General features: G+C 44.7%; 1 protein-coding gene across 1 annotated transcript in view; it reads left to right on the top strand.

The window, feature by feature from the left end:
- The first annotated feature begins 14555 nt into the window (after nucleotides 1–14555).
- Nucleotides 14556–22452, top strand: part of LOC116969557 (tissue-type plasminogen activator-like) — a 192563-nt gene continuing 184666 nt past the window's right edge. Inside the window, exon 1 of the mRNA XM_033016400.1 lies at nucleotides 14556–14657. Coding sequence (XP_032872291.1) covers nucleotides 14604–14657 — 54 coding nt within the window. The 5' untranslated portion in view covers nucleotides 14556–14603. The remainder of the gene's footprint in view (nucleotides 14658–22452) is intronic.

The raw sequence follows: 22452 nt of genomic DNA, 5'->3' as shown, positions 1-22452 counted from the left end.
GAGATAGGGACAGAAGATCGAAGTGCGAAGGCTAAGACCTAGGAGAGGTGCGGCCAGAGCAGGACGAAGGCTAAGACCTCGAAAAGGCGCAGCCAAAGAAGATTGGTTCCAATCGTGGAACTGAAGAAGATCTCGGCCAGGAGGAGCCTTGAGGTCTATCAACAGCATCGGAACGCATCGGAAGACGTATCACTGGATTGTGAGTACGAATTGATTATTACCTTTTGAATTAAAATTACGGTTTTAATTGAAAGAATTCTGTAATAGAGCTCAACAAGCTGTTTTCTCCAGCGTGTCTGGGAAAGGCAGACCGACCTTGGATTGTTTTGAATCAAAGAGATAAAGGAGCATTCCATTGGAATTAGCATCATTTATTTTGCACCTGAAATTAGAGAGAGGTTCTCTACATTATCAGTATGTTTTAGTTTTGGAAGAAATTGTTGATAATAACAAAGTCACTCAGAAGCAGAGACTTTTTTTCGACTAATTTAAAGACTTGGCAATCTGCCAAGACCTCTTTTAAATCATGAAGGAAGATGAGGGCAGAGCTATGCCAGAAGAGCCACATGGTGGTGAAGAAAGACCAGCCAGACAACTTAAACTCACTGAGAAAGGTCGAAGTTATGTTCTCAAGGAGGCTGAATTGGATAGGAACAAGTTGGGGAAGAAGATTAGAAAGCTGTTTGAAAGTGTGAAGACACTCATGGAATCAGAAGAGAACCAGGACAAGGTGGAAGAGAAATTACGCCTGATAAGTAGCCTTAACCATGAGCTGAAAGAGAAGCAGGACACACTGCTGGAGGCAGAGCGTTCTCCAGAGGAGCGTGAAAGACATTTTAAGTGGGATTGTGAAAATACGGAGTATTATGATGAATCCAAAGAAGTTGTAGAAGGATGGTTAGAGCAAGTTAGCAAAAGTAAAGGTAGCAGAAAAGAAGATAGCCAGCCAGAAGAAGAAGGTGATGAAATAGCACCGGAAGATAGTATCTCAAATGTATCTTCACAAAGATCAGGCCGTAAATCTGGTAGCTCAGCCAGTTCGGTTTCGAGGGCTTCTGCTCGTTTGGGAGCAAAGGCTGAGTTAGCAGCGCTCTCAATAGAAGCGGATGCTATGAAGAAAAAACATGAGATGGCCCGACAGCAAGAAGAGATGATGCAACAGATGGCCCGACAGCAAGAAGAGATGATGCAACAGATGGCCCGACAGCAAGATGAGACAAAGCGACAGCAAGAAGAGATGATGCAACAGATGGCCCGACAGCAAGATGAGACAAAGCGACAGCAAGAAGAAATGGCGCGATGTCAGGAACAACTGGAATTAGATACAAAGTTGAAGGTGGCTAAAGCCAGAAGGGACATACTGGAAAGTGAAGGGTCTAGATGCAGCTCTAGATCATCAAAGGCGATAAGCTCTAGACAGAGAGCCAGACCTGCTCAGAGTGAATTGGCAGTTGAATCGATTCCACGGTCAAAGTCCACAGGATACCTTGGATTGGAAAACCTAAATAGGTTGAGTGAACCTTCAGCTCAGCAAATGGGTGCTGGACCGAAACTTACTACTATAAGAACATCCGTACAAACTCGAGAAAGACCAGTGGACCAAGGAGAAGGGAATCAGGTTGGTCTAATGGCACTGCTACATAAGCAATCTGAATTCAACGAGATTATAGCTCGACGAAATAAATCTCTCATTTTGCCACCAGTTGAAATTCCTACGTATGCTGGAGATCCTTTGGAATATGAAACTTTCGTGAGGGCACTGGAAGAGGTATTAGAGAAGAAAGTTATGGATGAAAAAGAGCGCTTAAGGTTTCTGGTGAAGTACACACAAGGAAAGGTGAAGGGGCTTGTGGAAAGTTGTCAGATGGAGCCAGACAACCAGGGCTATAAAAAGGCGAGACGATTATTGAAGGAACGTTTTGGTGATGAACAGAGGATTGCGAATGCATACATTGAAAAGGCCCATGATTGGAAAGAAATCAGGCCAGAAGATGTGGATAAATTGAGTGAATATGCAATATTTCTGAGAAGATGTTGCAGCTCGATGAAAAATCTTGGCTATATGGAGGAAATTAATCTTTCAAGTAATATGAGAATCATCATTAGCAAGTTGCCCAGAAGAATGAGAGAAAAGTGGATAGATAGGGCAGGTGAAATACGTGATAAGAGCAAACAAGTAGCCAGGCTACCAGACCTGGTGGAATATTTAGAAAGAGAAGTACGGTACATGTCAGATTCATGCAGCGGGATTATTGAAGAAGCCAAGCCACTTGCAATTTATAAGGGTTCTACCTATGTCAAAACTAAACAAAAGACAGGGCCTAAGAAAAGCAATTTTGCTACCAATATAATACCTGAGAAGGTGTTAGGTGGTGCAAAAGAGGATGCACCGACCAGAAAGAATGAATTCTGTCCATTTTGTGATGAAGTAGGTCACACCATAAGATGGTGTCGTAAATTTAAGGAAAATAAATATGAAAAAAAGATGGACTTTTTAAAAGGAATGGAATCTGCTATGGATGTTTAAAGAAAGGGCACATGGTAAAATACTGTAGGTGTCCAATAATTTGTGACAAATGTAAGCAGAATCATCCTGATGTGCTTCATACTGTAAAGAAAGAGCCAGATCATACTGAGCAGAAAAAGGAGTCAGCGGATGTAAATGCTATCACCTCGCCTCAAGTAACTGCACATATTGGGGCCGGAGAGAAAGCATGCATTTTCTCTATTTTACCAGTACAAGTGAGAAATAGGGAAACTAATGTAGTGTTGCAAACATATGCATTTCTGGATCATGGGAGTTCAGCTACTTTTTGCACAGAGAATTTGATGAGAAGGTTGGACATTACTGGAGAGAAAGTTAAAATTCAAATGCGTACCATGAATAAAGAAAAGGATTACCAGAGTTATTATATAACAAATATGGAGATATCCAGTTTGGATGAAGATAATTTTATTCCAATTTCAGAGGTTTTCACACATGAAACAATGCCTGTTGGTCGTCAAAATGTACCCAGATGTGAAGACTTACAGCAATGGCCTTACCTGAAAGAAGTCAAAATAACAAATATAAATTCTGATATTGACTTACTTATTGGAACGAATGCCCTGAGAGCATTATAACCTGTACAGATAATTAGGAGCCAAGGGGATGGACCGTATGCTATGAAGACCCTACTAGGATGGGTTATTTATGGCTCCTTGGGTAAGAATAAGGAAAGCACCAGCAAAATGAATTGCCGTGCTGTTGCTGTTAACCAAATATCTACAGGTAAATTGGAAAAGCTGTTAATGAAGCAATATAATCATGACTTCAATGAAAGTACCAGCCAAGAACATGAAGAAATGTCTAGAGAAGAATTGAAATTCTTAGATATTATGAACCATTCAGTTAAGATGAAAAATGGACATTATTGTTTGGATTTACCTTTCAAGAAGGAAAGTGTCAATTTACCAAATAATCGCTATATGGCTGAACAGCGTATTCATGGTTTGAAACGTAAATTTGTTAAGAACACGAAATTTCAAGAGGAATATACATCCTTCTTACAGAATATGATTAATAACGATTATGCTGAAAGGATACCAATGAATCAACTATATCGAGATGATGGAGAGATCTGGTATATTCCGCACCATGGGGTGTACCACTCGAAGAAAGGGACATTGAGGGTGGTCTTTGACTGCGCGGCAGTCTTTAAAGGGACATCACTTAACAGTGAATTACTGCAAGGTCCAGAACTTACTAACTCGCTCCTTGGAGTTCTCATCAAATTTAGGCAAGAACCGATAGCTTTGATGGCTGATATCAGAGCAATGTTTTATCAAGTGAAAGTAACTGGTAAACATATTGATTATCTGCGATTCTTATGGTGGCTTGAAGGGGATGTGCAGCAAGACCTTGTTGATTACCGAATGAAAGTACATCTTTTCGGAGCAGTGTCATCTCCAAGTTGTGCGAATTTCGCTTTGAGGAAAACCGCAGAGGATAATAAAGATTATTTCCCAGAGGAGGTAATTTCCACTTTGAAAAATAATTTTTAAGTGGACGATTGCCTAAAATCCGTATCTACCGAGTTAGAGGCAATTCAAATAGTGAAGCACCTAACCTTTCTCTGCAATAAGGGAGGATTTGTACTTACCAAGTGGGTCAGCAACAGTCGTGCTGTTTTGGAAAGCATTCCACCAGATGACAGAGCCGAAGAAACCAAGGTAATGGATTTAGACAAAGACAACTTGCCAATGGAAAGTGCACTGGGACTGCACTGGTGTGTGGAAACGGATGTGTTTAAGTTTAAATTGTCAATTCAGGAACGACCATGCACAAGAAGGGGTATCCTATCTGTGATTGGTTCAGTATATGATCCTTTGGGATTTCTGGCACCATTTACACTGCCAGCCAAGTTAATTTTACAGAATCTGTGTCGAGAAAAACTTGGTTGGGATGAGAGTATAACTCAAACATCCTCGCACAGTTGGACAGAATGGTTAAAAGACCTCCAAAAAATGTCAACGTTTAAGGTAGATCGGTGTATAAAGCCTAAAACCATTGGTAATATCGGAAATGCGCAACTGCATCACTTTTCGGATGCCAGCGAAAGTGGTTATGGGACTGTTTCATACTTAAGACTACAAGATGTAAACAAAAGAGTGCATGTTGCATTCGTAATGGGAATAGCCAGAGTAGCACCATTGAAGCAAAAGACGATTCCCAGAATGGAACTTACAGCAGCAGTCTTAGCTGTGAAAATTGACATAATGCAGAAAAAGGAACTGCAATTTCAACTGGAAGAATCTACCTTCTGGACCGATAGCACTACGGTTTTGAAATACATTAACAATGAAAGCAAACGTTTTATGACATTTGTTGCAAATAGAGTTTCCTTTGTACTAGGAGCTACTAATGTTTCTCAATGGAGATATGTTAATACAAAGGAAAATCCTGCGGATGAAGCCTCTAGGGGACAAACAGCAAATTGCTTTCTTAATAACAAGAGATGGATCAATGGGCCAAAGTTTCTTAGTAAGCCAAGTAGAGAATGGCCAAAGCTTGAACTCGGATTTGAAATCTCTACAACAGATCCGGAAATTAAACAAAACATTTCGGTGAATGTGATTGAAAAAAACTCATATGACACCGTGAATAGTTTAATTACCCACTTTTCATCATGGAATAAATTGAGAACATCGGTAGCCTGGTTTCTTAAGATAAAAACAAGATTGTTGATGAAAATTCGGGAAAAGAAACAAATAACAGAAAGTCTCTTGGAGAAGAATCCTGCGGAAAGGGAAAAGGAAATCAAATTCCAGACGCAAGTTTTTGAAGCTTCACCTATGTCTTGATGATCTCCTCAAAGCAGAAAATGCGATCATTTCTTTCTGTCAAAGGCAGAAATACAAAGAAGAGATATTAACATTACAAGCTGGTGGAGAAGGGGTAAAAAGAAGTAGTCAATTGTATAAGCTCGACCCAATTTGGGAAGGAGATCTTCTGCGGATGGGTGGACGCTTAAACAGATTGGCAATGCCTGAAGAAAGGAAACGTCCTATCATTCTCGCTAAAGACTTTTACATAACAACATTATTATTACGGCATATTCATGAACAAATTGGGCATGGAGGAAGAAATTACATGCTATCCCAACTTCGTAAAAAATATTGGGTTACCAAGGCTAATTCAGCAGCAAGAAAGATAATAAAAAATTGCATCATATGCACGCGAGAGCGTGGGAAACTTGGTATACAGAAGATGGCAGACTTGCCTTTGGAGAGGATCACTCCAGACAAACCTCCATTCACAGATGTGGGGGTGGATTATTTTGTTCCTATGGAAGTTAAGAGAGGACGTAGCCTTGTGAAAAGATATGGTGTGATCTTCACTTGTATGGCGAGTAGAGCGGTACATCTTGAAGTTGCATCTACACTCGACACGGACTCATGTATTCAGGCATTAAGGAGATTTATTTGTCGACGGGGTCAAGTTACTTCGTTAAGATCGGATAATGGTTCGAATTTCGTTGGAGCGGATAGGGAACTAAAAAAAGCACTCAAAGACTTAAATCAGGATAAAATCCAATATACTATGCTTCAACAAGGCATAAAATGGAACTTTAATCCTCCAATGGGTTCCCATCATGGCGGTATTTGGGAACGATTAATTCGTATGGTACGAAATGTGCTGCGCTCCGTTCTGAGACAACAAGTTTTGGATGATGAAGGGTTACAGACACTGTTTTGTGAAATTGAGGCGATTTTAAACGATCGACCTATTACGAAAGGTTCTGACGATCCTAATGACCTGGAAGTACTCACACCAAATCATATTCTTCTGCTGAAAACCATTCCAACACTTCCACCTGGGCTTTTTGTAAAAGAAGATTTGTATATGAGACGTAGATGGAAGCAAGTACAATATATGGCAAATCTTTTTTGGAGGAGATGGATACAAGAGTATTTGCCTTTAATCCAAGAACGACAACGATGGCTAAGGATTAAAAGGAACTTTGTTCCAGGCGACATTGTGTTGGTGGCTGACTCTACAGCATCTAGAGGTTCTTGGTTAATGGGTAGAATACTGGAAATCATGCCTGATGTTCAGGGTTTGGTACGTATAGTGCGACTGAAAACAAAAAACAATGTTTTAATAAGACCAATAACTAAGTTGTGCTTGCTTCTAGAAGGCGAAAGCGAAGATGGAAGAGTCGAGAAAGAATTGTGATTGCAGATATATAGTGCATGCTATTTTTTCCTCATTAGTATGGTGGTTAGTATCCACGCCTGGCATGCGGGCGATCGCGGTTTGATTTCCTGACGAGGGAGCCACAGGGTTTTATTCCCTGATATTTTGATTTTGATTTTGATGTATGTTAAGCCTTAATGGCCACTTTTTTGATGTTATTTGGTAATTGCCTCATTATGTATTCGGAACAATTAGGGGCCGGTATGAAGTGGCCATTTGGCCTATTTTGCATGTCATTGTGGATGGCATGTTCCTTTAAATTTTAGCCAGCCCGTTATAATGTGGGTGGGATTTTATGACGTGTCTTGGGGCGTGTTTATGCAGCTTAACTGCTTGCGTGTTAGTTTAGTTGGGAATTCGTTTTGGACAGGAGAGGGAGAAGGTTTATCCTTCGACCATATCAAGCATGTCAAGCCTCATGTGAAGAAGAAGACACGAAGAGTTTTCTAGTATCTGAAGCAATGCGCTGGAGTTCGAAGAAGATAGCTGGAACAAGTCGGAAAACCTTGGATGTATCTTACTGTTTTATATCTACAATAAAGAAAATATTCATTAAAAGACTGTGTGCTGAAGCTTTATGAAAGTAGAAGCTCTGTAAGTCTCTGAGGCAGCTTGCATGCGTACCGAAGATATTCCCCTTATCCCCTCTCAACCAATTAGTGGCTAGGGAGTTAATTTCCTGAAAGATCTGAAAAATCTGCCGCTACAGGGACCTTGTTGAAAGCCTTCTGAAAGTCCAGATATACCACATACACTGGTTCTCCCTTATCCACTCTACTAGTTACATCCTTGCCCTCTAATGACCATACTAGCCCTCTGGAAATCAGTCCCTTCAACCCACAACACCCATATTAGCACTCCAGAAAACACCCCCCGCCCCGCCCCCCCCCCCCCCCCACAGGCCAGCAATATTGGAATTGGTGGAGAGGTGGAATATTGCGTTGGGGGACCAGCCCTCCCATGTGAACATGAGTCCCAACGGGTCCCACTTGTAGACCAGATAACTGTATGAATCAGTAGATTTGCAGTAGACATTATCAATAGTCAGAATCTTGCGATGGACACAGAGAGATCAATAAGGGTGGGTGAGGTATCAGACATAGACCACGTGCATTTGAGGAAAGTAGAGCTTAGAATTTAAAGAGATACAGTGCAGAAACAGACCCTTTGGCCCACCGAGCCCGTGTCGACCAGTGATCCCTGCACACTACACTATCCTACACACACTAGGGACAATTTGCAATTATACCAAACCAATTAAAAGTACTAACCTACCAATGAAATCCACAAATTCTGCATGGATGCAGGAGCTGCACGGATGCAGGCATTGGTGTAGTGGAGAAAGATTTGAGGGATGGTGCTAATGTACATTTTGAACAAAGACTGTTCAACAAAAAAGCAGGCATAGCTGGGGATACAGCTTTATATTGAAGAAAGCAAGAGTGGTCAAAAGAGTTGTTGAGGGTGAGAACAAGTTCCACCAGTCAGAGGAGAGTGTCAGTAGAATAAAACTGATTGGGTCCCTTTTCCAAGGAGGAACCAGAGGACTTTGAGACCTCTTTGGTGGGGGAAGGACATATAAAGGCACTGGATATCCATGGTAAAGATGAGGCGATGGGAATGTAAAAATTGAAATATATTGAACAATTGAAGGGCATATGATGAGTCTCTGATGTAGGTCAGAATTGGACAGGAGGTATGTGGAGATGAGTTCTGTAGGGCAGGCACTGGCAGAAACAATAGATCTGCCAGGGAAATCTTATTTATGGATTTTGGGAAGGAGATAGAAGCGGGCAGTGTAGGGTTGAAGAATGATGAGGTTGGAGGCTGTGGAGTGGCAGATATGATGTGAATAAAAACAAGCTGAGATCATGGTCAACCCTATGGTGTGTCAGCGAGACCAAGCGTAGACTCAGCGACCGTTACACTGAACACTTGCGCTCGGTCCACCAAGGCCTACTGGATCTCCCGGTTGCTAACCACTTTAATTCCTTGTCCCATTCCCATATTTCCTTTTCTGTCCTGGGCCTCCTTCACTCAAACTGGAGGAATCTAATGTGCAAAACTTACAAAATGCATGACAATGAATTCTTCAATTTGAGGTATGTGCCTTTCTTCCTCCCAACCCCAACAATCAGTCTGAAGAAAGGACCTGACCCGAAACATCACCTATCTACATTCTCCACAGATGCTGCATAATGCCCCTGTCCCACTTAGGAAACCTGAACGGAAACCTCTGGAGACTTTGCGCCCCACCCAAGGTTTCCGTGCGGTTCCCGGAGGTTTTTGTCAGTCTCCCTAATGGTCGAAAGTGGTTTCCTCTTCTTCTCTGTTCCGGCGATTATTTCAAAACATTTCAAAACCTGCCGCGACTAAAAATAGGTTGCCGTTTTAAAAATCGGTAATTTTTTTGTCAAAGCCGGTTGCGATGCTAGTTGAAGGTGGTTGCCGGAGGTTGCAGGTAGTGGAAGGTCTAGTCGAAGGTCTACCTGCAACCTCCGGCAACTAGCATTGCAACCTGCACTGCTAGGGCCTCCACCCGAAACGACACCCATTCTTTCTATCCAGAGATGCTCCCTGTCCCGGTGAGTTACTCCAGCAGAACATTGAACATCGGAAAATATACGTTTGTTTTCACACGGTCACATTGTAACGGGCAGTTAGTTGAGCAGCTGCCGCGTTGGTTTTTGGCTGCAGAGAGGACGATGTTATTTCTGAGACTGTATGTGTCTAATAGGTCAGGCGTCCGTCTCTATGAGGCGATATGCAGCCACTGATAAATAATTTAATAAATTTAAGATGCTGCCTGTCCCGCTGAGTTACTCCAGCATTTTGTGTCTACCAATAATTTAATAATATCGAATAAACAATGTAAAATGTCAAAGTGCAAATCTAATTCTAAAAGCTTGGTCTATCCGATGATTAGAACTTTGCTCTGGCAGCTGATGGATATAGGTGAGTGCATTAATGTCCGACTCTTTGGCTGACCCTGACGGCTACAAGATGTTAGATGTTATGTAAATCTTGCTTCAAAATTGTTAATTAAATCTGCCTTGAACTATTAAATGAAATAGAACAATTGTTGACCAATCCTATGAGTAGACAATTTCTTTGCGCTTCTTCGCCAGTTTCTCTTTTCGATATGATGTAGGATTTTTCAATTCATCTTGTTCTAGAGAAAGTACTTTTCTGACATGAATATGTGTGGCAAATGTGGAAATGTAAAATGTGGCATCCAATAAGATGTGTGGCTGTGAATTGGAGAAGAGGTATTATGGAGAAAGCAGATGAAATTGTTTGAGATTATGATGTTGCTGTCATTGTGGAACATGGTTGTGTGGAAGGGACACGATTTGCAGTTCAATGTTTCAGACATGATGGAGAGGGAAGGCAACATAGGTGGAAGAGTCAATCTACTTATCAGGGAGAATGTCATGATGGCACCCAGGGATACTGGAAGTTTTGTCTGCTGAGCCAGTATGGATAGAGCTTAGAAATAAGAAAGGTGTAAGCACTCTAAGAGGGTTGCACCTTAGGCCCCTCCAAGAGTAACGTGCGATGCAGATATGTAGATAGGTTAGGAAAAGGTGCCAAAGTAACAGGGTTGTCTTATAGTGTGACTTTAACTTTCCCAAAATTGACTGGGATTTGCACAGTGCCAAAGGCTTTGACGGAGCAGAATTTGTGAGGTGGATCCAAGAGATTTTCTTGAAACAGTGTGTGGATGGCCCAACCTGAGAAGGGAATACACCGGACCTTGTGTTGGACGTGTTCCTGGCCATATGACTGGTGTTTCATTGGATGAGCATTTTCGGGAGAGTGATCACAACTCTATAAGTTTTAAGATTGTTTTAAATAGGGAAAAGGCAGCACCCTGTGAGAATTGGAGCAAGACAAACTATAATGTTATTAGATTGGAACTCGGGAGTGTACACTGGGAGCAGTTATTGGATGCGTCCACACCAGACATGTGGGAGTTCATCGGTGTTCAGAACCAGCATGTAATGAGGAGGGATAAGGATGGCAAAATAAAAGAAAAGAACATACATGTAAGGTTTAAGATTATGGAATCAGACAGGGTGAAGAGAAATATAAAGGGTGATTAGTAGGGCCTAAAAGGTCCACAACATGGCTTTGGCGAGATGCATAATGGAAAATCCCAAAGCTTTTTATACCTACATTAGAAACATCTGGAGCCTGGATCGCCTCGGCGTAGAGGGAGAACAAAGAGGGAAGAGACAGAGACTTTAAGATTTTGCCTTCCATCACAGTGAGGAGATGTTTGGTGAACTCACTGTGGTGGATGTAACATTTGTGTTGATTGTGTGTTTTTGTCATTTTTTATTATATGTATGACTGCAGGGAAACGAAATAAAGGAGTCTAATCTAATCTAATCTAAACGAGAGGGTAACAAGGGAGAAGGTAGGACCAATTAAGGATAAAGGCGGAAATCTGTGCTTGGAATCCGGGGATTTAGGCGAGGTACCAAATTAGTACATTGCATCTGTTTCTCCAAGGAAAAGGACGTAGTACTGAGATCAGTGTGGAAAATACTAAGATGCAAGGGAAATTAGAGATTAAGGAGGAGGTGCTGTAGCTCTTGAAGAGCATTGTGGATACATCCCCCGCCCACCGGGACCACCCACGCATCGCCCGCGGACCCCGACTCAACCACCACTGGACTCCGACCATCGGGTCCGGTGACCCGCGCCGCTGGACTCCGACCATCGGGTCCGTTGACCCGCGCCACTCCACCCCCCTCCAGCAACCCACAGCCGTCGCCTTACCTGGAGCCTGGACTCTGCACTGGGCCTGCAGCCTTCACGCTGCTTACTCCCACTCTCCTCGATTTAATTCCACCGGGTCCTAGCGCCCGTCTGCCCAGCCGTGCTAACCTCAGTGGCTGCTCCACTGACCCTCCCCCATCCCCCCCCAACCATGTCACACCCGCTCTTCCCCACCCACCTCACAGCCCTCTCTCCCCCCCACCCCCTGACCACCCACCACCCCTCCAACACCCACAACCCCGTACCCAGTCTACCCACCTGCCTTCCTCTGGCCCCAACTCCCACCCCTGCCGGGTGTTCACCATCCCCCCCGACCTCCCCCTCTCCCCCACCCAACGGTCTGTCCTCAGCAGAGGTCTCACCTTTGTCCCCCTCCGTCCCCATCTCAATGAGTTCCGCGCCCACCATGACTTGGAGAGCTTCTACCGTCGTCTCCGCCTCACAGCGCACTTCCATGGGAAGGAGTCCTCGCCCCCTAATGATGACCCCTTTTCCCGTCTCCAACGCACCCCCTCCTCGTGGAACCCCCCTCAGAAAGTCCAGGCTCTGGAACTCTTCATTCAGAACTGCCGCCGCGACGTCAACCGCCTCAACTTCTCCACTCCCCTGTCTCACTCCAATCTTTCCCCCTCTGAACGCACTGCCATCGAATCTCTCCGCAAAAACCCAGACTGGGTCATCAAACCAGCCGACAAGGGAGGTGCCGTGGTAGTCTGGCGCGTCGATCTCTACAAAGCTGAGGCCACGCGCCAACTCTCGGACACCTCCTCCTACTTACCCTTGGACCATGACCCCACTGACGAGCACCAGGCCACCATTTCTAGCACCATCACCGACTTCATCAATTCCCACGCCCTACCTGACCAAGCCTCCAAACTCATCGTTCCCCAGCCCCGCACGGCCCGTTTTTACCTTCTCCCCAAAATCCACAAACCCGGCTCTCCCGGCAGACCCATTGTCTCTGCGTGTTCGTGCCCCACCGAACTCATCTCCACATACCTTGACACCATCCTATCCCCCTTGGTCAAATCCCTCCCCACCTATGTTCTAGACACCTCAGACACTCTCCGCCGCCTCCACGCATTCCACTCTCTGGGCCCTCACCCCCTCATCTTCACCATGGATGTCCGGTCACTCTACACCTCCATCCCCCACCAGGATGGCCTCAAAACGCTCCGGTTCTTCCTCGACCAGAGGAGCAACCTTTACCCAGCCACTGACACTCTCCTCCGCTTAGCGGAGTTGGTCCTCACCCTCAATAACTTTACATTTGACTCCTCCCATTTCCTCCAAACACAAGGCGTAGCTATGGGCACACGCATGGGCCCCAGCTACGCCTGCCTCTTTGTCGGGTACGTTGAACAATCCTTGTTCAATGCGTACCAGGGCCCCATCCCCGACCTCTACCTCCGCTACATTGACGACTGCTTTGGTGCCACCTCCTGCACCCACACACAACTGACTGACTTCATCCACTTCACCACCAACTTCCATCCGGCACTCCAATACACCTGGACGATTTCCGACACTTCTCTACCATTCCTTGACCTCACCATCTCCATCGCAGGGGACAGACTCCTGACCGACATACATTATAAACCCACTGACTCACATGGCTATCTGGACTACACGTCTTCCCACCCTGCCCCCTGTAAAGACTCCATCCCTTACTCCCAATTCCTCCGCCTACGCCGCATCTGTTCCCAGGATGAGACATTTCATACCAGGGCATCGGAAATGTCCTCGTTCTTCAGGGAACGGGGATTCCCCTCCGCCACCATAGATGAGGCTCACACCAGGGTCTCATCCATACCCCGCAACACTGCTCTCTCTCCCCATCCCCGCACACGCAACAAGGGCAGAGTCCCTCTGGTCCTCACCTTTCACCCCACCAGCCGGCAAATACAACACATAATCCTCCGCCTTTTCCGCCACATCCAACGTGACCCCACCACTCGCCACATCTTCCCATCTCCCCCCATGTCTGCCTTCCGCAAAGACCGCTCCCTCCGCAACTCCCTCGTCAATTCTTCCCTTCCCTCCCGCACCACCCCCTCCCCGGGCACTTTCCGTTGCAACCGCAAGAAATGCAACACCTGTCCCTTCACCTCCCCCCTCGACTCCATTCAAGGTCCCAAGCAGTCGTTCCAGGTGCGACAAAGGTTCACCTGTATCTCCTCCAACCTCATCTACTGCATCCGCTGCTCTAGATGTCAGCTAATTTACATCGGTGAGACCAAGCGTAGGTTGGGCGACCGTTTCGCCGAACACCTCCGCTCAGTCCGCCTTAACCTACATGACCTCCCGGTGGCTCAGCACTTCAACTCCCCCTCCCATTCCCAATCCGACCTCTCTGTCCTGGGTCTCCTCCATTGCCAGAGTGAGCAACAGCGGAAATTGGAGGAACAGCACCTCATATTCCGTCTGGGGTCCTTGCGCCCTTATGGCATCAACATTGAATTCCCCCAATTTGGCTAGCCTGTGCTGTCCCCTCCCCTTCCTTCACCCTCTAGCTGTCTCCTCCCACCCTCCCATCCGCCCGCCCTCGGGCTCCTCCTCCTCCCTTTTTCCTTCTTTCTTTCCCCACCCCCCATCAGTCTGAAGAAGGGTTTCGGCCCGAAACGTCGCCTATTTCCTTCGCTCCTTAGATGCTGCTGCACCCGCTGAGTTCCTCCAGCAATTTTGTGTACCATCCCTAGGACCTGATGGGATCTATTCCAGATTATTGAGAAAAGCAAGGAAGGAGATTCGGGGAGCCTTGACAAAGAGCTTTGTCTTCTTTAGTTAGAGGTGAGGTCCCAGATGCTGTTCACATGGATTTTCGTAAGGCATTTGATAAATTCTGTGCTGGGACCTCGCTTTGTGATATAATTCGCAAATTGGAAATTTCAATTTGATATCTCCCCCATCACAACGATGAAACAGTTTTTATCTGGTATGTTTTAAAGTCCAGTTGGATAGTTACATCAAATGCAATGAAGGTTTACTGAATGATCAGGAAAGTACAACTGGTTGTAAGTGCCTATCTCTTTCTTTGCAGAGATACAAAAAGTGAGGTTTGAGAGAAACTGAAGAAATGAAGATCCTGGTTTTACCTTTACTGTTGTCACTCAGTATTGGCACTGAAATGGTAAGGCAGTATAATAGCCAACATTATTTAATCAGTAACATATAATCCGAAGAACATATTTAAAAACAATAATTTTAGCTCATAATGAACTGACCTTTCTCTTAATAGAATAATCAGAATCAATAGTTCCTATTACTGCCAAACAAATAGTGCTGACACTCTTGGTTCAGACTGATGAATGAGCCTGAGATCATGAGTTAATGTCCAAAATGTCCCACGAGTTGCATAATGGTTTTTGATTTACTTTGTTTACAGGATAGTTTGCTGGAGATGTTAATCATTTCTGCTGTGAGTCAGCACAGTTTAAAGACGTCAGCATTAGCACTTCCTCATAGAATTAATTGTCCAGTTCTCATATTTCAAATGGACCCATCTCCTTTTAGTCATAGTCATATAGCATGGAAACAGGCCCTTTTTCCCAACTTCCCATGCCAACCAAGATCTTCCATCTACATTAGTCCCACCTGCCTGCATTTGACCCATATCCCTCAAAACCTTTCATATCCATGTACCTGTTCTATTGTATTTTATGTTGTTATAGTACCTGCCTCAAGTATGTCCTCTGGTGCTCATTCCAGATATCCACTATCCTCTGTGAAAAAGTCCTCGCTCAGGTTCCTATTGAATCTTTCCTCTCTCACCTTAAACCTGTTCTCTGGTTCTTGATTCCGCTACTGTGTAAAACACTCTGTGCATTCACCCTACCATCTATTCCACTCATAATTTTACACCCCTTAATAAGATGTCCCCTCAGTCTTCTGAACTCCAAGGAATAAGGACCTAGCCTGCCCAACCTCTCCCTATAGTTCAAGCCCTTGAGTCCTGGCAACGTTTGCATAAATCTTATTTGCACTCATCCAGCTTAACAACATCCTTTCTATAGCAGGATGATCAAAAATATCACATTATTCCAAATACGGTCTCACCAACATATTGTACAACTGTAAAATTACATCCCAATCTCTATACTCTTTTACCCTGACTCATGAAGGCTTATGTACTAAAAGCTTTCTTGACCATCCTATCTACCTGTGATACCACTTTCAATGATACTCCCCGTGGCCCTGCCACTCACCGTGAAGGTCCTGCCCTGCTTTGACTTTCCAACACCTCTCAATTGCTCAGCTCATACACATCACTTGTTTACTCGGAGCCTCCGTGGATTTTCAAAAATCAGCAGCAAAGAGAAGCAAGAAAAAGCACGGATTGGCTCTAGCCCGAGTGGGAGAAGAGTTAGAAATGAGTCAGAGGGGGGAAAACAGTTTAAAACTGAGGAATTTGGTTTGTAAATTTGTAAATTAGGCAATTTATCCGTCAATATAAGCAAGACTACTTTAAGGGTGCTCTTGTGAGTAAAGTGTGAGTCTTTGTCTCGAGAGTCTTCGGCGAGGAGGCTATGCAAAACGCTGGAGAGGGAGAGACGAAAGAAGGAGATGTCAAGCAAGCTGATTCAGTGTGATGCTTGCAGTATGTGGGAGGTCAGGGACACGGCTGGTGCCTCTGGCTGCTACAAATGTGAGAAGTTCATCCAGGTACAGCCCCTGAAGGACCGTGTTAGGGAACTGGAGAAGCAAGTGGATGACCTCAGGTTCGTCCGAGAGGCTGAGTCGTACCTTGACGAGTCCTACAGCAAGATTGTTACACCTAAGATACTGGAAGAGAGTAAGTGGGTGACGGTGAGAAAGGGAAGTAAACATGGAATGCACAGGTCCCCAGGTGTTGTACCTCTTGTGAACACACTTAGAAGCTGTCGGGACAGAAGACGTTAGCACACTGAGCGGCGGACTGGCTTGCAAAGCAAGGTGTGCTGTTGAGCCAAAACCAAAGAGGCCGACGTCAGGCAACGCCATTGTAGTTGGAGACTCCATTGTGAGAGGTACGGACAGGGGTTTCTGTGGCAACAGATGGGATTCGAGGATGGTGTGCTGCCTCCCGGGTGCCAGGATCCAGGATGTCATGAACAGAGTGCAGAAAATCCTCAAGGGCGAAGGTGAACAGCCGGACGTTGTGTGCATGTCGGCACAAACTATGTCAGAAAGAAGGGGATGCATATTCTGAAGCGTGACTTTAGAGAGCTTGGAAAAGTGCTGAAAAGCAGGACCGCCAGGGTAGTTATCTGTGGTTTGCTTCCAGTTCCTCGTGCTGGCGAGAGCAAGAACAGGGAGAAACAGGACCTGAATGTGTGGCTGAGGAACTGGTGCAGGGGGCAGGGATTTAGATTCTTAGACCACTGGGACCTGTTTTGGAGTAAGGGGGAACTGTACAAAAGGGACGGATTGCACCTTAACAGGTGGGGGACCGGCATTCTGGCAGGCAGGTTTGTCACTGCGACACAAGTGGTTTTAAACTAAATAGAGGGGGGGGGGGGTGTCAAATGGGATAGTCAAGGACGGAGTTACAGGGAAAGAGAGTAAAGGGATAGTTAATGTCCCCAGAATTAATGGGAAAGAAAGCTAACAAAGGGATAGGAGAGTATGGCCAAGTGTAATAGGGATCGATTTGAAAGGTGAGATGCGTAAGGAATTAAAAGTATTGTATATGAATGCGCGAAGTATAAGAAATAAAGTAGACGAGCTTGAGGCTCAGTTAGAGGTTGGTGTATATGACATTGTAGGGATTACCGAGACGTGGCTGCAGGAGGATGGGGCCTGGGAACTTAATATTCAGGGTTATACATCCTATAGAAAGGACAGGCAGGTGGGCAGAGGATGGGGAAGTAGCTCTTCTGGAGAGGGATGGAATTCAGTCCCTTGCGAGGGAAGACATAGGGACTGACGAGGTAGAGTCACTGTGGATTGAGTTGAGGAATTACAAAGGCAAGAAGACACTGATTGGTGTTATCTACGGACCCCCAAATAGTATCCCGGATGTAGGGTGTAAGTTGTAGCAGGAGTTAAAACTGTCATGTAACAAAGGTAATGCCACTGTGGTGATGGGGGATTTCAATATGCAGGTAGACTGGGAAAATCAGGTTGGTTCAGGACCACAAGAAAGAGAGTTTGTAGAGTGCCTCTGAGATGGATTCTTAGAGCAGCTTGTAATGGAGCCGACCAGAGAAAAGGCAATTCTGGATTTAGTATTGTCCAATGAACCAGATATGATAAGAGAACTCGAGGTGATCAGCCATGATCACATTGAATGGCGGTGCTGGCGCGAAGGGCCAAATGGCCTACTCCTGCACTTATTGTCTATTGTAAAGGAACCACTTGGTGGTAGTGATCATAATATGATTAGTTTTAATCTGCAATTTGAGAAGGAGAAGGTTAAATCGGAAGTGGCAGTGATGCAGCTGAACAAAGGGGATTATGAAGGCATGAGAGAGGAGCTGGCCAAGGGAGATTGGAAAGGAATGACGGTGGAACAGCAATGGCAGGAATTTCTGGACATAATCTGGATGACGCAGGATCATTTCATTCCAAAAAGGAAGAAATATTCTAAGGGGAGTAGGAGGCAACCGTGGCTGACAAGAGAAGTTAGGGATAGAATAAAATTAAAAGAAAAGATGTATAACACAGCAAAGAGTAGCCGGTAGCCAGAGGATTGGGAAACTTTCATAGGACAACAGAAGTAAACAATACGGGCTGAAAAGATGAAGTACGAAGGGAAGCTGGCCAGGAATATAAAGAAGGACAGTAAAAGCTTATTTAGATATGTTAAGGGAAAAAGAGTAGCAAAGTCAAATGTGGGTTCCTTGAAGGCAGACACGGGTGAAATTATTATGGGGAACAAGGAAATGGCAGAAGAGTTGAACAGGTACTTCGGATGTGTCTTCACTAAGGAAGACACATACAATCTCCCAGATGTACTGGAGGACAGAGGATCTAAGGGGGTCGAGAAACTGAAATAAATTTTCATTAGGCGAGAAATAGTATTGGGTAGGCTAATGGGACTGAAGGATGATAAATCCCCAGGGCCTGATGGATTGCATCACAGGGTCCTCAGGGAAGTGGCTCTAGAAATAGTGGACGCATTGGTGATCATTTTCCAATGTTCAATATATTCAGGAACAGTTCCTGTGGGTTGGAGGATAGCTAATGTTATCCCACTTTTCAAGAAAGGAGCGAGAGAGAAAACGGGGAATTACAGACCTGTTAGCCTGACTTTGGTGGTGGGAAAGTTGCTGGAGTCAATTATTAAAGAGGTAATAATGGGGCATTTGAATAGCAGTAAAAGGATTAGTCCAAGTCAGCATGGATTTCTGAAAGGAAAATCATGCTTGACTAATCTTCTGGACTTTTCTGAGGATGTGACAAGTAAAATGGATGAAGGGGAGCCAGTGGATGTAGTGTATCTAGACTTTCAGAAAGCCTTTGATAAGGTCCCGCACGGGAGACTGGTGACTAAAATTAAGGCGCATGGTATTGGAGGTAGGGTGTTGACGTGGATAGAAAATTGGTTGGCAGACAGGAAGCAAAGAGTAGGAGTGAACGGGTCCCTTTCAGAATGGCAGGCAGTGGCGAGTGAAGTGCCGCAAGGCTCGGTGTTGGGGCCGCGACTGTTTACCATATATATTAATGATTTGAAACAGGAAATTAGGAGCAACATGAGCAAGTTTTCAGATGACACAAAACTGGCTGGCATTGTGAACTGTGAAAAGGATGTTAGGAGGTTGCAGAGTGATCTGGACAGGCCATGAGTGGGCAGATGCGTGGCAGATGCAGTATAATATAGATAAATGTGAGGTTATCCACTTTGGTTGCAAAAACAAGGAGGCAGATTATTATCTCAATGGGGTTAGGTTAGGTAAGGGGGAGGTACAGCGAGACCTGGGTGTCCTTGTACACCGGTCATTGAAAGTTGGCTTACAGGTACAGCATACAGTTAAGAAAGCTAATGGAATGTTGGCCTTCATAACAAGAGGATTTCAGTATTGGAGTAGAGAGGTTCTTCTGCAGTTGTATAGGGCTTCATGGCTTCACTCCATCACAGTGAAGAAGGAACTCCTTTGGAGACCAAAGATGTGATGAATCTGGTAAGACCTTGCCTCTCCCATAAATTTATGCAATGGACAAATTTATATTTGCAGAACTTAGAAATGTTGTTCTGATATAACAATCAGTAAAACACTTTCACAATAAAAATCAAAAGCGATGTTCAGTAATAAAGTGGACTTGGAGGTTGAAAATATAAAGTTGTGCAGGATTGTTATAAAAACAAATCCAATCACATTGACTGCATAAGTCAAGTTTGGCATCAGAAAAGAGTAAATGGTTGTGGTAAGACCAGAGTGTAACCGCGAGCTGCACCTCACTATGACTTATATCCACAACTCTTTGTCAGGCAAGTGCCTTTCGGCATTAATTGCAGAGACCGAACTATTAAAAACTTCAAGAAAGTCAATGGGTGGTACAGCACCAGAGACCCAGATTCGATCCTGACTACGGGTGCTGTCCGTATGGAGTTAGTACGTTCTCCCTGTGACTGTGGATTTTTCAGGATGCTCCGGTTTCCTCCCACACTTCAAAGAAGTACAGGTTGGTCAGCTTCTGTAAATTGTCTCTAGACTGTAGGATAGTGCTAGTGTACGGGTGATCATTGGGTGGCAGGGACTCGCTGGGCCTGTTCCCACGCTGTATCTCTAATGTCTAAAGCCTCAGCTGATGCACACTTGAAATCTGACATCTCACTCGATACACTGATACACTGTCCACTGTAAACCATCCTCAATACAATCTGGATTTTATATCATGTTTCAAAATCACAATACCTAACTCACAACTTACATTGTTCCTTTCATGTTAAAGCCTACAGACTAAAACTGTGTAGACCACGTACTTTTTAATAATTAACAATGTTTAACTTGTTTCTGTGTCATTACATAATTCTAAATTAAGCACTGTAACATTAAACAGTGATGCTGTACACTCTTCACTGTATTAAACGGTTCATGAGTGTGAGTGTGTGTGCGTGGGAGTGTGAGTGTGTGAATGTGTGTGTGGGCGTGTGAGAGTGTGTGTGGGAGTGTGAGTGTGAATGTGTGTGTGGGTGTGAGTGTGTGAGTGAGCGGGTGTGTGAATGTGTGTGTGAGTGTGTGAGTGAGTGGGTGTGTGAGTGTGAGTGTAGTATGAGTGTGAGTGTGTGTGCGTGGGAGTGTGAGTGTGTGAATGTAGGTGTGAGTGTGAGTGTGAGTGTGAAGGCCCAGAGCTGTGGCAGAGTCAGGGCGAGTCAAGGTCTGCATTGGAGGGAAGGTGGGAAGATATGGAAAGTGATTCACATTTGCCAGATGACAATTGTTGATCATGACGGTCATGAGATCAAGGCCTGTTCAGCAAAATTTTGTTGCTCTTATTGACATGAATAACCAGCAAACCAGCATGAAAAATAAGAAAACTGTGCATTTTCAAGCTTAATCTGCCTGTTTCATGGCAAAAGGCAAACATTCTATTCTAAAACCAAACACCTCCTGTGGCAGTTTCTAACATATTACCTATTCCAGTGCTTGCTCTGTATGAGGCACAAATCCCTTCAATTTGAAAGCTTTGTGCAAACATTTGTTTTCACTATTCCTGACCATGGGCTTTACATTCTCCTTCATTGTCTCCACCACATTCCAGTAAGTGGACAGTAAGAATCCAGAATTCACACATAAAATTACACACGCAAATCAAAGCGCAAAACAAGACTTTTGTGACACTAACCCCGGGTATAATACTTGGAATAGGATAAAAAAAAGCCACAGCCCCCATGGGATGGATAAATTATCTCGATCATGAAAATGATTTAAAGGGATTGTGCCGTCAGGAATGAGAGTCAGAGCTGGTATATGTAAAGACACAAAGAACAGGAGAGGCTGGCTTATACCAGAGAACAAAAACAAAGTGCTGGTGTAACTGAGGGGATCAGGTAGCATGTGTAGGAAGGAACTGCAGATGCTGGTTTACATCGCAGATAGACACAAAATGCTGGAGTAACTCAAGGGGTCAGGCAACATCTCTGGAGAAGAGAAATATGTGATGTTTGGGTCGACACCTTCTTCAAACTCCCTGGAGGGTAGAGATAGGTGACATTTCGTGTTGGGACCATTCTGCAGACTGTTGTTTAACTGGGTTGTGTATGTTTAGGTCCCTGAGAGACATTCTGTGTGATTCCATCTCGCGTTAACAGCTAATTAGATTGCAGTGGGTTTCAAATATATGTAGTCGCCTCGCTTAGGGTTGCCTCTTTGCTTTGGTCAAGGAACTTGCGTGTACAAGATAGTGAGGACAAACCTATCTGGAGCTCTGCTCCTGGCTGGGTTGCCCATGGACAGTCGGGGGAGAACATGCGAACAAAGAGTGGCCCAAAAAGAAGCCCAAAACAGTGAAGCAGGTGGAGGATGGTGACTGGCCAGTAGGTGTAGCATGTCCATGATCTTTGGGCCTAAGTCTGTCTTTGTTGTGTTGTGGCTGTCCATGCACCGATCTTCCCATGTGAAAAGATGTCTGGCACAGGCTTTCACCTGGAGGGACATATCATCTGCACATCTTTGTGAGAGATCTGTGGAAACCATGAGGAAAACAGTGATCGTCTGGTATCTCCCAATCATGAACTGACACACTGGTGCTGATTGTTAGATTTAGTCGCTGGATCACAAGATCCTTCTCTGTGGATTGTCACCTTGTCTTGGTGGAGAAGCTTTTGTGGTCCTGAGATCCTAAGAGCAATGCCGTCTGGAGCTATGCCCCTGGCAGGGCCACCCATGGCGGTAAGGGAGAGGCAATCCAACCAAGACCTCAAAGGTGGAACAGGCAGAGGATAGAAACATAGAAACATAGACAATAACCAGGTGCAGGTGTAGGCCATTCGGCCCTTCGAG

The sequence above is a fragment of the Amblyraja radiata genome, unplaced genomic scaffold, assembly GCF_010909765.2.
Source record: "Amblyraja radiata isolate CabotCenter1 unplaced genomic scaffold, sAmbRad1.1.pri S79, whole genome shotgun sequence".
Classification (NCBI taxonomy): domain Eukaryota; kingdom Metazoa; phylum Chordata; class Chondrichthyes; order Rajiformes; family Rajidae; genus Amblyraja; species Amblyraja radiata.
The sequence above is the reverse complement of the archived record's forward strand: the minus strand, read 5'-3'. Positions and strand labels throughout refer to the sequence as shown.